Source organism: Idiotropiscis lumnitzeri, chromosome 5 (assembly GCF_059441095.1).
Source record: "Idiotropiscis lumnitzeri isolate Australia: NSW breed Sydney's pygmy pipehorse chromosome 5, RoL_Ilum_1.0, whole genome shotgun sequence".
Classification (NCBI taxonomy): Eukaryota; Metazoa; Chordata; class Actinopteri; order Syngnathiformes; family Syngnathidae; genus Idiotropiscis; species Idiotropiscis lumnitzeri.
In genome coordinates, this window is record NC_142395.1 from 25894484 (window position 1) to 25909296 (window position 14813).

Genomic DNA, 14813 nt, shown 5'->3' on the forward strand with positions numbered 1-14813 from the left:
GGATCATGAGCAAAGGTTTAGGTCATCCTCAAGGTTGGTTAGCACATTAGCACAAATTAGCGATGGAAATTTGACAAATTTGTGAGTAATTTTTATGAGGAAATAAAATAAAAACTAAAATGCTGAAAAAATTCCTCGCCATTAGGTACACTTCAACGGGCCGCGGCTGCTTGTAATCCAACAAGTACCGTTCGTGTAGTGTCACAGTGTTTATGCTACGATAAAGCTTTTATTAACAGATGCGCATTAAATGGCCATAATTGGCTGATAAAACTTCACGTTGCCCTGCTGACCTTGTTCTTCGCCGCTGATATGCATCTATTAAGACTTACAGCAATCGTGGTTAGCTTCAAGTAGCTTTCGGCTCACGTCCGACTTCGCTAGCTTTCACTGCTCAGGAGCTACGCTGCATTGCGGCACATCGCAATTATATAGCAAGTATTTTTGCTTGTTTTCAAACTTTGAGCAATATGATTTGTTTTTTGGAAATATTCGTAACAGACAAGAGAATTTTATGACAAACTAGTTAAAAATGTCTACTTAACTATTTTTCTGCGATGTTATTTTATCAACAATCAAATCACTTAGTCATTAAACCCACCCTGAGCAAGGAAAAACATTTTCTTTTCTGTGTTTCGGACTAGTACTACACTGGTGATAGGTACTTGAAGACCAATATTGGATTATGCAGACGTAAATTATTAGAGTTAATTAATTTACAGAAACACTGCGCCAACCATTAAAAGACGCATGTCTCACGTGTTTAACCATTGAGACGGCAAAGAAATGCAGTGTCTTTTCGTGACTATCTCAAATTCAAGGCCACTTTTGCATCAGAATTAGTGTAACGAAGAAACATGAAGTCACATGTTGAGACCTAACATCCGATGTTTAGAAACAACAGTACTAAGATGGATCAAATTAAAGGTAATCCGTTTTATTTGGATGTGCTAGTCTAGGTTGATTTTTGTTTGACTTACAAAGCACAATAAAATAATTTTTAAAAAAAACATTCCGCTTTATTCTAGGTTATCTTGTTTTTTTAGCACCAAACTTGTTCTATTTGCTCTATGACTAAGAGAAAAGAGATTGATTTCATTTAGGAGTCATTTCAGTTTGAGCAAACGCGCGTCTGTCAGAAGTTATTAAAATGCTGCTCCAGTGAAAACATTCCAACATTGCAATGTTACCATTCAGGTTGTGACGTAAAGTTCTCCTTGACTTGGTATGCAATGACAGCCTTACCTTTTACTAGGCGCGATCTTATCAACTCCTATCACTTCAGCATTGTTTAATAGAATTTTAAAAAAAAACACTTGGTTAGGAGATTTACAAATACAAGTCAAAAGAGTTGCTTGAATTCATGGCAACAATAATACTTTTAAGTTGTACATTAGAAATGGTATGAACAAATACAATAAATTAGCATTTTCATTCGTACACTTACGCTTGATAAAATGAATCAACTATACTAGCCATTGAATTGTTTAACGGCTAATACGGTTCAGGTACATTAATTCAGGTGTATTAGCTCCATGTTCTCGTCACTGATGCCTCCGCTGTAGTAAACCGGATCAGTCAATCTCTGCAGTTCATTAACTTTCAAAGAAGAGTGGCGGCACCGCGATGAAGTGAAACGTAGGGCTGCTTCAGGAAAGGCCAAAGTAAAAAATAAAAGCAGGCTCTCTCACAGTGACAACGTCGACATTGCTGCTGATCACTGGTGGAAGCGGAGCGTAAAACAAAGACCTGGACCCAACACACGAGACTTAAAAGCCAGGTCACAATCGCACCATCGTCAAAGCATAGACGACACGCGTTATACATAGCGGTTTGTTAAAGTGGGCTGGCAAAGGTCGAGTACAAAGTGGTGCATCAAAGATTAATAATGATACGAGCCGAGTAAATACACTTACAAAACACGTTTTATACCAACATGAAATATTAAACGGTAGAAACCTATCACGGTTGATATTGTGTTACATAGTTGATATGAGGGAGCATGAAGCTCTGAAGGTAATATAACAAAATGAAAGTAAAATGTGTGCACATATTCAGCGGCAACAAGCAGAGATGCTGTTGAACAAATCTAACTAGATGGCTAGTCGGCACTCTTACGAGCTGAATTTTTTTGCATCTTTTAAACTATCGATTACATGATCATTAACTGTTTTCCGCAGTCGATTAGGGAAATTTTGATTTTGCCCATCCTGACCCCAGTCCATCTTTATTGATTTTAAATCTCCAAAATGCTCATGCTAAACTACAAGTTAATTTCAAATCACAGTGTGTACTGTAGGTCTTTTCAAAAGGCATGTCTGAAGCAGGGGTTTCTTTTCAGTCCGATGAATTGCATTTGATAGCAATGCGGTAAAACAGGAAACACTTTTGTGGATCGCACAGAGTGGCTCCTTGCTGCGCTCAGCAGGCACAGTCTTTGCCCATCATTTCTGGTCCAATCATGTAAGATGTCATCCCAGCATTTCTTTTTTTTTTTCAAAACACCTTATTCAACCCCCCACACCCCAAACTCCCAGTTTGTAGTTTCTCTTCTCCAGAGTCCAATTATGGATTTCTTGCTGTCAGACTCGTTTGAAACATGCTGGTTGTGACCAATATAAACATTTTACGCCACATTGTGAATAGACCGCCAGTAGATATCAAACAAAGGATTGCGAGTCACTATATGCCCTTGTATAATAATTATATCATGGATACAGAATTAGACTTTCAACAAATAAAATCTCAAATAAAAAGTGAACTTGTTTAATGGGTCAGCATTTAAAAGACAATTCTATTGTGATTCAAGCTATTATTTTCAAAAATCTTTCTTATAATGCATACCTGAGAACAGCATTTGGTCTACTGACTACGACTCAGTTCTGGAAGCATGTAATAGCTTAGGTGAAACACAGAGTTTGAAGACGATCGGGTAATATCCCAAGGAGGAAGTTTGTTCAAATATGACCAAATGTGAATGAAAATTATTACTAGCAGTTTTCCTTTTTGGTTTAGCATATGGCTCCAAGGGGCAGTCTGGAGACTTCTTGGAATGTATAGTACGACTTTCGGTTTGAAGGAAAGACAGCAGCGTTGTGGCACAAGCAATCGAAAGTGCACCTCGCTCGCCAGAGAGCCGAATGGGGAGAAATGAACAGACTACGATCGCCGCAGTTGTTGTTTCCATCGTGAAATTATTTCGCCAAATGTATACACTTTTCATCACCACTGGTAAAAGTGTTCAAAATAAGCGGAGTTGAATCGCTGAAAATAACACACCACAGAGTTGTCTACTCCAACGGTAAAAAGGCACAGCGTCATATGACATTTCCACCTCGAAAAGCACCAGCTTCAAAATATTGAGTAAACAACTTACACAAACCCAGGTTAACACACATTTAAAGAATTTGGTCATTTTTTTCCTCTAGAGGGCATCCCAGGAAGCTGCCGCACCTTTTTACTGGAAATGCCAGAACAAGTTACCAAAGCAGAATAGCCAGTGGCGATTAGACTATTATTATTATTATTTGATTGTATTTTAATTTTTTTTTTTTGATACCTCTTTTTTTTCCATCATTCATCAGCAACATTTGTTTGCCTTTTTTAAGGTCTGCAGATAATTAAAAATAGGATTCAAGCAGAACAGAAAAAAGGTCCCAAAACAGCTTCGATCATTTTCATGGAGGGTTGTGAAGTTATTCTTAGCACCGTACAACAGTATTCATGTGTCACCGGCTCGATGCAGACTCAACCAATAAGTATAAACTCTAAAACTAATCGTCAATCTGAACATATCGGGTATTTTACTGGAAAAAAATACATTGGCTGTCAAATGTCCTGTTAAGTCATTACATTGCCAAGATGAGGTAGAACCAGAGGTTAATGCTGCTATGCAATGTTAGTGACACTCCCTTGATCACAAAAGATTCGTAAAATGCCTACAAGACTGAATAGTTGATGTAAAAAAAAAAAAAGAAATTAAAAAGAAAAAAAAATGAAAGCCTCAGGGCAGTATCAGGAAGATGAGTAGCCTCAAATATCCCAAAAATGTGAGGTTTTTAACGAGAAGTCAATCTCAGCAGATAAGAAAAACCATTGTTGTACTTTTGAGCATAGCTGATGCATTTTCCCCGGTGCTCAGTGTTTCATCCCTGCGTCGACTTTGATCCTATTTTCAGACAACGCAATTGATTTTTTTTCCCCTTCACTAATTAAATGTGTCATTCTAGGCACCTCTTGCTGATGTTAACGTACACTCGAATGCCACATCATGACGTGAATACCAGTAGAATGGAACGCCGACTCCACCACATCTTATTTCCATTTGAGAAGCAGAGCAACTTTGATGATGTGGGCAAGAAAAAGTCTTTAAAATGTAAAACAACCATTCGTAGAAGCAAGCTGGCAGTTCATCCCAATATCAAGCTGCGCGAGTCAGCCGATTTCTTAATTGAATTACTTTCACTTTCTTTTAATTATTCCCCAGTCCCAAAATGGACTGATAATTTCACAATGCTGGGAGTGATCATAAGGCTTTCGGTGAATGTCCTCATCATTTTAAGAATTTAAAATTGACATTCAGTCAAGAACAACGCATTGCTACACACATAAAAATTGAAAAAAATGGTAGAACTCACTTGGCAGGGGCAAATATTAACACACGAATATTTGACGTAAAATCCTATCATGAGATCATCTGACACGGAAATCCTTGCGTTCCAATTCTGGGATTGTCAAACTGGCTCTTGCATACCGCGGCAAAAACACAAAGTACTTATTGTATGTCACGTCATATCTTTTCATTGTCTTTTTTTAACCCCCCCCCCCCCCCCCCAAAAAAACCAGTGGAGCCTCCCATGCAGTGAGTTGGCAATAGTTATTTTGGAGGCCCGACATTTAGCGTGTGGCTGAAAACCACGGGGTAAAGCTAAAGGTGATGCGTTTTCTTACATGAAATCAAGCTCAAATCTAACACAGACATTACTGAAGCACAAAAAAAGTGTCATTCCTTGGCCATATATTCAGATTTACAATATGTTGCTTTGAAAGTCAAGTTGGGCTTTCTGAATAGGCAGACGCACTATAAAACAGCATGTTAAACGGATTAAATTGGACCCAGAGGACGCACGCACAAATACTGTACATCACCATTGCTAAGCAAAGCACCTATTAGTGCTTACAGCTGATATTGAGCCAGCCAGCAACTAATGGAAACTAATTTCGATTTGGTTCGTGCAGCAGCATAACTTAGCAGAAGTCTCCATTTTGGTTTTTTTACCCTTCACCTGTGCAACTACACATGCAAACCAGAACACGAAGAGCAGAGTTGTCGAACTTACATGTCCGTAGTTGAGGAACCCGTGTTTAATGGCAATTTGTTCCGCTTCCTCCCGACCTCCTGGTATGTGGACAGCCCATGTGTTGGTGTAGACCCTCTGACCCGTTGCTGGTTGCAGCCCAGAAACCAGCAAGATCAACAGGGAGTATAAAATCAACTCCACCAGTGTGAGCCTTCGGTTGCTCGCAGAGGGAGATGGTGGGCCAGCAGCCATGGGGTCTCCAGAAGCAGCACAGTTTACGAGCACTGCACCTTTCCGCCAGGCTAGGGCTGCCCACGGTACTTGCCAGTGCATGGAGAGACTAAGACAGGAAAGGTCACAGCTTACCTGATGGAAAACACAGGGGGAAAGAGGAAGAATAAATACAAGTGTGCATCGCTGCAAGTTTAAAAAGTAGCACACAATAAAACGGTCGTCATCAGGCAAGAATTAAATGATGAAGCTACAATTAATCTGGAATCAAATATTAAGTATTTTGATAATCTGTTAATCGTTGAGAGCCACTACTTAAAATTCTAATTGCCCAAGTCCTGATTTCAGCCTCTTGAAAGTTAATTTTCTCTGATTTGTGACTCAGAATAAGACGGCCAAACACCGGCATTTACTTTGGAAAACAATGATAAACATTTCTGACTATTTTCTGACATGCTACGAATCACAAAGTCAATCATTAACAATGCATGGAAAAAGAGTCAGTTTAACCTATTGCGAAAATCATTCATTTATGGCGCAGTATGAATATTCCATAAGTGACATGAGGTAGCCTCAAAAAACTGAAGTAGCCTCAGAAGTGTATATCATAGTACCAGTAGTAGTATTTTGCATTAATCAGTAGCAAAGAGGTAGCTCTTAATTTCAAAATTGGTGAGTACATCAAAACTCTCTCGTGTTGACATTGCTTTAATTGTTGACTGATGTGATTTATTGAAAATATAAACATCACAAAAACATTCAAGGAAAAAAGATCAATGCATATAAGTTATTATTACACATTTATTTGGCCTCACGACAATACGAAATAATAAATTAATGAACAGTAAAACCCCCAAAAAACTTTTTTTTTCCAGATTTTCGGGGAATAATCAAGAGAATAATTGATTGTAAAAAATATTCCATAGTTTAAGCACTGCAGGCAAGTGCTGTTGGGAAAATGCAAGTGACCAAAAGAGAAAAGGGGTGTTTTAATGTGTTCTGTTGTTTTAATGTGGCATCACTCGGCTTTAGTAGAACTTCTCAATTCGGAAACATCCGTCTATATTGCCACAATGCAGAATGGTAACTACAGCGATGAGCAGGCCAGTGAGATACTTGGACCCAAAATTGTTTTGAGACACCGAAGAACAAGCAAGAATTTGCATCAAAAAAAGACAAACAAAACTCATAGTAAACTAGTTTCAATAACAAAACGCTTTTGTGGGTTGGCATTTTTCAAGCGGGTCGAGTATGTAATGAACACTACCAGGGTGACTCCCATGCTTTGAATAGAACTGCTCCAATTCACTCCTTCCTGCTTGAAGTGATCAAACGTGTTTGCCTTGTTCCAGCCTTCTCATTTGTTGCAACATATCGGATCGGAGCCTTCGCAGAATGGCGCTTTTCTCTAGGGAGGCATCGCCCCGTAGGTTAAATGAAATCGGTTCTCTTTATGTCATCGCCGCACATTCAATGGGCATCACATGACTTTGACCTTTGTTTGAGAAGTGTTGAAAACTGTCTGGATAGCTTGCATAATTGTTTCTAAATGTGTGGAAACACTTGTACATGCCATCTGGACATCAATATTTAGACTTGCTAACACCAGTTTCTTGGCTTATGTTGTGTCACCTTCTGAGAAAAGTTTTTACATATGAGTGAGCTCAGTGTTACTAAAATGCAAAAAATTCAAATGGATGAATTGTTCATGAGCAAACATTTCAATGAGTAATGCCTTTGTCACGTGATTTAATTTGATTGAAAACGGATTTCTTTGTTGTTCTCCAGAGAGGATTTTTTTTATTTTTTAACGAGTTATTCAAGTGCTCCGTCACACAGTCTGACATCCATCCATCTTATCTTTCCGTGTCTCACGAGCATGGTTGATTGAGGAAGTATAAAATCATCTTATGCACATATATTGTTGTTCTGGGACTATTTTACAGTTCATGCTCAGTGTCTAGAAAGTCAGCCTGGACCATTTGACTGACCTATGGTCAAAAGTCACGCTGCAAACTGTGAAATTAATGCCAAATGATCGATGGCCAGCGTGTTAAAAACAATGGTAAGAATATCGCGTGCATCACTGGTAAATAATACATTGTGAAATTCAAGACACTCACCCAAATAGCCGTGAGATATTTTTCAAATAATCAAAATACAGAAAATGAGAATGAGGTTTATTTGCCAAAATGCAGCTATTTTTTTTATGTCACCTGTTTTCCTTTAAAAAAATTTAAACATGCCAAGCCAAACAAAAATGAATATGAATAAATTCCTTAATATATCACAGTCATGTCTCTTACAAAAGAAACAAAAAACAAAGGAAGAGAACAAGCATATTATTAGTGTCTTAATAGTTTGCTGAGGTCTCGCTGACAAAGATGTTAACAGTAGCTATTAGTCACATTTTTGTCAGGACAATAAATCATCAAGTCAAATTCAAAAAAAAAAAAAAAAGAAAAGAAAATTAAGGGAGAAAAAGTCTGTCAAATCGGTGTCAAGTCATATCTGCAGCAAAACTTACTCGACTTTGTCCTCTATCCTCTGGCGCAGCAAGTAAACACGTTTCCAAATCTCTGTTTGAGGTTAGCATGTGCTGACTCTAAATACAGATGTCTGCGACCTCACCTACAAGCTCAGCCACTCAGTTGCCTAAAATGCGCGCGTGCGCACACGTGCCAAGAACTGGTATGTACGGGAACTATTTTGCTATTCACCAGAGACATGAGGCGAAGCCCACCGTCTCATTGTGAGTGGTCCTCGTGTAGGAGCGCAGTAAATGATACCACATGTCAGACGGTCAACTTACAGTCGAGGAAATACAGGAAATCGTAATGAGTCTCATTAAACTACAAGGATAATGCTAACAATACGAAAATTGCAATATTTCTTATTATCGGATTAGTTGAATATTTACCTTTCGAAGAAGTAGAAAAACACCATTCCATTCTGTTTATCTGACATCGACTTACTGAAAACACAATCCATCAGCGTAAGAGTATGCAAGCAGAAATGGTATTAAACAAATTTTTGTGTTTTCCACTAAACATAAAGCACCACCCGAGAGCTATTAAGTCCGATGTTTTACTGACAGCTCAGAAGAACGAGGCTTTTATTCTTTATTTCTTAAATGATGTTTACGCAGTCTTTATCACTTAATGTCTCATTTCTTAAATAATGTACACAATCCTTGTTACTAAAAGTAAAAATGCGCTCTGAAAGGAGCTCTTATGATTTTACATCAAAATATAAAGCAGCACAATTTATGTTGGGGATGAACAATTGATAAACAAATAAATCACAATTATGTTATTTTTCTAAATCATTCATCCTTAATTTATATACCGAATAATGCTTCTGTTTTATGATGGACTCGTAGTCCGGCACCAGTGGATTTGCATATTGGCAGATTTTTTTTTTTCTATTTCTCTTCAATATTATTTTAAGGTTTTGGGGCAGTTTGTGCTGGCGGCAGCTGTCTTTACTTTTGACCACCTGCGGGGACATTGACAATAAATTCGAAATAGCGATGGTACGCGATACAGTTAACGCTTAATGATCCTTGTTAACTCTGGAAACTCTCTGTCTTTAACTATTTCATTCTGGCTGGCCGACTTTGCGGGAACTTATTTGTTACCAAGTGCAATTTTATTACTCTGTGGGGCAAGCTTCAAAGCAGAGACTTCCCTTTAAACTTTTTCTGTGCTCCTATTTTCGTAATTGATTAAAATTAAGGCCATCAATTATTTAATTGTTTAATTACCAATCCATACCAACTCTAGCTATCAAATATGATGCAATGCAAGGCGTGTTTGAAAGTAAAAAGCAAGCACCGACTAAATAGAAGAACAAATAGTACATTCAACTAAACGTAACTTCGTTGCTGGATTCTGTCTGACCTGGAATAACTCTTTTTCCTTCATAGTCACGGTTCCTGTTGAACAAGCTAATTTTAGTCCAATTGAGTAAAATGGCAAATTTAGGTGCCCCATTGGCATAACATAAACAGGCAACTTTGGATCCACAAACCTCCAAAAAAATCCAAATTATATTTATAGAAAAGAAATTTCTATTTTCGGTCAATCAAGCTTATTATGCCTCATTTAAATGATTATTCATTGAAGTAAGAAAAATACTTTGTTAGCCTAGTAGCATAAAAAGTCATAAGCCTGTCATGATAATTACAATATCAACATATAGCTTCCTAAATGAAATTGTTTTGTTCCGGACTCGATAAATAATCAGTTTAAAAAAAAAATGTTTTTTTGGGAATAATTTCGAGGGAAATATATTGTCCTGTAAAATGTGCAACTGTGACATGCCCACTAAGTGGGGATAAAAAAAAAAATTATTCAGCAAACAAAAAGAGTCCAGTTCCCTTGAATTGCCTTATTTGGATTTCCATAAACTGAATGACTCAGAATTTACACAATTTTCGAAAGTACACTGGTATTTTTATTGATATTGTGACTGAGTTAAAATTGACTTGAGCAAAATTGCTATGAGGCAAACAATGTAATTCTTAGGCAGTATTCTTCTTGGGTAGGAACCCTCAAGTCTACCAATATATTTCATCAATCCCCATTTTATTCGTGTGATGCCAATTCACCACCGAAGCACTCGAGGCACTTTACATATCATTAGCCAAGGAATGTAATATTCTTAGTCATTCAAGTTAAAGCCATCCACAAAGATTGCATCAAGGAAACTGGAATCTTCTTGCTTTCTACAAATGTGCTGTCTTCTGAAAACATTCAAGTAAAAACTCAACATAAGGCTAACGATAAGAAGCAGGCCGAGAGTCACACTCCTCATATATCAACAGACCAACCAAACCCTGCATGAGGAAGCAAAAGGTGACGCAGTTAAGGAAGAACACCCCCCCCCCCCGCCCTAAGGAAGAAACCATCAACAGACTGGAGACTCAGTGAGAAGCAGTTGTCTGCCTTGACCAAATGGGTTGAGATGGATCAGGGGTGTCAGACTTGGTATCATTGTGGGTCAAACTGAAGTAGTTATGGTTGGCCTCGGGGGGCTGGTTATAACGATTAAGTCAGACAAATGGACAGGATTAAATGGATTAATTTCAGTTTCCCTGTTCAATACGACAACAAAGGGGTGAAAACCGTTGACAGGGAAGCTTCACTTGAAACATGTCCCATTCTTTTTATGACAGACAAGGATCTGCTGTGTTTAAATCCTTAGACAATGCTTGATGAACACATGAAAGTCGAGCGACTCAAAAAGGCAACACTCAGCAAAGCAACACGTCTTTCAGAATGGTTTTCAAACACACCTATCATGTCATATAAAAAATAACTCATGAAATTAGAACATTTACTGGTTGAGATTTGCAGCCCTTTTTCTGTGGTTTGAAAATATATCGTTTGGGAACTTAATGAAAGCGTTTCAAATATGTTTTGTTGTACCCTGATTTAAATTTTTATTCACAACCTTAACGACTACGAAGTGCATAGTTGGAGTGAGTCGACTGCTCAAATTTGCAGAATAGGGTGGTGGAATGCCCACTCGACCCACGCTTAATGCCATCTTTACTTAAGGAATTACTTTTATTTGAATGTTTTACATATTTTATACTACTATCCCGTCTCCTCATGTGTATTTCAAATAGTGAAGGATTAAGAGGCAGTTTAGCATTCGAAAGAGGTTTCAGCAATCTAGACAAATTGATGACAGGCAAAATAAAGAGATCTTGAGACGTAGAAATTGTTCTAGTTACTCGCGAAATTGCGAAAGGAACTGATTTCATGTCATTCAAGAATAAGAAATAAAAGGCTTGCTACTGCAAATATTTTTGTGATGCATACTGTGAATTATTATGACCTAAAAGACTAACATTTCTAATTTCTTTGACTCACAACACAACGCGTGCTTGACATGAATTACGGGCAAACTTCTTTGGCCTGTAAGACTCGAAAATACCTCCAGTGAAACGTTTGTACTAGTTCCGGCGATAGGAGCGAGTTGTCGGTCTCACCTCACGCGTCAAGCCGGTGACACCACCACGTAGTCATCTATCTGGCAGCGATCTCCGTCTGCTTGACGAAATTCACCAGAAAGTGGACCGCAAACTTGACTTCCACAATAGATAGACGATCTTGACTTTATAGACACCCCATTTTTTTTGTTCCTTTTTACATTCCTTTTCTAAAGCGTATCACATCTTTACAAATCCACGAAAGCCGCGGGTCTTCACCCAATCAAACCGGACACGGTCGACGTCACATCGGCGTGTGTGAGCTCGCAGTCCGGAGCCACTGACAGCCACCTGGCTCGGCAATACCACAATATTTCACTCGGGCTCGCCGTCCCCTTGATACCGGGGAAGCCAAAAGCTGAACATATACCAAAACAAGTCCGAATGTGTGTGTCGGAGCTAACGGCAAACTTACGAAAGGCTCAACTTACCAGCTTCCGTTTACATGCTGCTCGACCCGGCGTGTTGTCTCGCACCCAGCGATGCTAGAAACGACGACGGCGCGGCAAAAACGCGGAACATTTGATAAGAGAGAATTGCTGGTTATAAATAGTCATGATATCCCTCTGTGGTGTGCCGCCGGAGAGGTCCACACAAGCCCCAGGAAATACGTCACGGGCGGCGGACGGAGCGAGGACGTTCCAGAGACACCCACCTGTATAACGCGGCGGCAGCACCACCTCTTGGTTGCTAGTGGCATAGCAAGCACAAGCCTTTGTGGTTCGCATGCTACGCACACGCCCAGTTTATTCTTAGGTCATAGGGTTTTTAAATATAGTCACAAGGCTTAATATGTGGAGAGGAAATGATGGATTGATGTCCTGTGACGTACTACTTCACAGAGATGTTATGGCAAGGCAAGGTTTTATTGCTTCTTAGATAACTGCTCCCACTAGCAATGGTGTGCATCAGTGGTTCTCAAATGGTGCCGCATTAAAAAAATACTTAATCCACCATCATTACCAACATTAAAAATACTTTACATCCGTAAAAGGTATAGTTAATATTATTGGAATTTCATCTATTCTTTTAGACTGCTTATTCTGTTCAACGTATAAATTATCTTAAAAAGACATTTTTAATGAGAGAGTCAAAGTATCCTGGAGGAATAGAGCATATAAATAGATATAATTTTTGGGGTCACACTCGACCATAAACTGTCCTGGTAAGCTCACTACTACTTTAAAACAAAGACAACCAAATGTATTGTCTCAATTCTACTTTATTGAGCACTTTAACAACCACAGCTCCAACGAAGTGTGATAGTGTACATAAGATCGAATCTAAAACATTAATCACAATAACGAAGATAATTAAATGAATAAATAAAATATTCTTTTCGAATTGCTATATACAGGAGCTCCAACACGGCATTTGGTATAAAGGAGATTCAATTATTTTATTAGGATGTTTCACAGTCTACAATTTTTTAACGGTGCTACAGGAGGGCCACAGAGGACCACATATTTTAAAAATATCATCTTAGATATGGACAATATATGTCCTTGTCAGTTTGTCTGCTATTCAAACTGTGTACATCACAGTATCTTAAGATATTTCATGCTCAATGCATGTATAAAAGATCCAGCCCTCGACAACTTTGCAACCATTTTTTGATTGAACTACATACCGTGATTTGTATTTTTCCCAGAGCAAAGGGCTCTTGTGCATAAAAACAATTTTCAAGGACGTCACAAAATTACTGAACAGCAAGCCAAAATAAAGTACAGGAACTCATTTTGTGGTGGCACAGTGGTAAGTGATTGAGACTGAAGCGCAAACCTCCATATATAAATGATGGCCATTGAAATGCGTCAGAATCTTTTTTTTTTTGTAAACCCCCAAAAATTCTTCAAAAACACTGAAAAAAAATGAATCTCTAACATACGCAAGTGATCCACTGTGGTAAAGGAAACATTTATAATTACCCACCACAAAATAAAATACTTTTTCAGGGGGATGAGAGCCTTACATGGCCCCCGGGCCACGAGTTGCCCATCCATGGTCTACATGTTGTGTAAAGTCTTCCATTGAGGAGAGAGTGGAACATGATTCAAGTCTCTACTGACCACTAAAAGTCAGCGAAATGATGAAATTGTAAACTCGCAATAACAGCGAGCATGACGTCACTTGTGTTGGCTGCAAGATGACGTTTGAATATAAACAAACAACTGCAGTGTCCTAACAGCTGTGAATTTGTCCATTGGTGAGTAACACATGCAGAAAAAAAAACAAAAAACGGTTTAACGGTCCTCTCGTTAGCTTCAATTTATTGACGGCTCTCATCCCTCGTCATCTCCTCTGGGATGCGATCCTTGCCAAGTGGACGTAGGTCGGATCCATGTCGGGGCAATTCTTCTGGGTTGTAGGAACATAGACAAATAATATTTCCCACTAAAAAACAATGTAGTTGAAATGGTTTGGCTTTATATCACAGCCTATTTTACGTTAAAACTCTTGGAAAAGGCAAACGTTGCTTAGCAACCAGCTGATATGGACACGCTTGCACTGCGCCACCGCCGTCCTTGCACCCTAACCCCGCGATGGATGTCACGCAAACCGAGTAAGCGCCTTCAAGGGCTAATGTGCTTTAAAATGTTCCTTACAAAGTTGCATTGTTCGTGGAACAAAGTTACAGTGCAGGACTAAAGTTACCATGTGCTACAGTAAAAGGATCACATGCTCCATCACGTGTATGCTCAGGGAGGAAATAACAGTTGGAACTCATAAACACGAGGTTGACACGATTGTCGTCGTGTCAGGTGGTATTCTCGTCAACATTAATCCTACATCAGAGAAAGATGGCAGCAAACGAATGTTGAAATGCAAAGTCAGTACACACCTGACATCATTTAATGTGTCTCGGATTAAACAGGAAAAAAGGCAGCTGTTCGATTAGGTTTTGTTGTTTTCCTTTTATCTGATCTTTCATTATTTAGGGAATTATTATGGACAAAATTCATAGTGATGGCATTATGATGTTTAGAGGCTGTTAGGGGCCTCAGACAAGGTGGAAGGAATTATGAATAGTTTGAAATATTGCAAATGTCCGTCGTAGATCAAAGCATATTCAGACTTCTAGACTGCTAGAACACAAAGAAAATGTCTGGAGAAGGCCAAAACAGCATCTGAACTTTGTCTGGGGGTAAGACAGTGCTTCTCAATTATTTTCTGTTCCGCCAAGTAGAAAAAAAAAATTTCGCCCCCCCCCCCACACCGCCCACTCTCCGCCATAACTATAAATGATAAGCCTTTTCGTTGCAAAACAAACCTACGCCGTA

General features: G+C 38.8%; 1 protein-coding gene across 4 annotated transcripts in view; it reads right to left on the reverse strand.

Annotated features, from left to right (window-relative positions):
• The window catches only part of furina (furin (paired basic amino acid cleaving enzyme) a), a 53942-nt gene extending 41774 nt beyond the window's left edge, over positions 1-12168 (reverse strand). Inside the window, exons 1-3 of one of the 4 annotated variants that reach the window (XM_088297344.1) lie at positions 11964-12168; positions 8452-8505; positions 5340-5666 (exon numbers count right to left, since the gene is read on the reverse strand). In XM_088297344.1, the coding sequence (XP_088153470.1) occupies positions 5340-5633 (294 nt within the window). In that variant the 5' untranslated portion in view covers positions 5634-5666; positions 8452-8505; positions 11964-12168. Of the gene's footprint in view, positions 1-5339; positions 5667-8058; positions 8148-8451; positions 8506-11532; positions 11931-11963 lie in introns of those variants that run through there. The other 3 variants (XM_088297343.1, XM_088297346.1, XM_088297342.1) reach the window with 3 other exon arrangements.
• Between the last annotated feature and the right edge of the window lie 2645 nt (positions 12169-14813).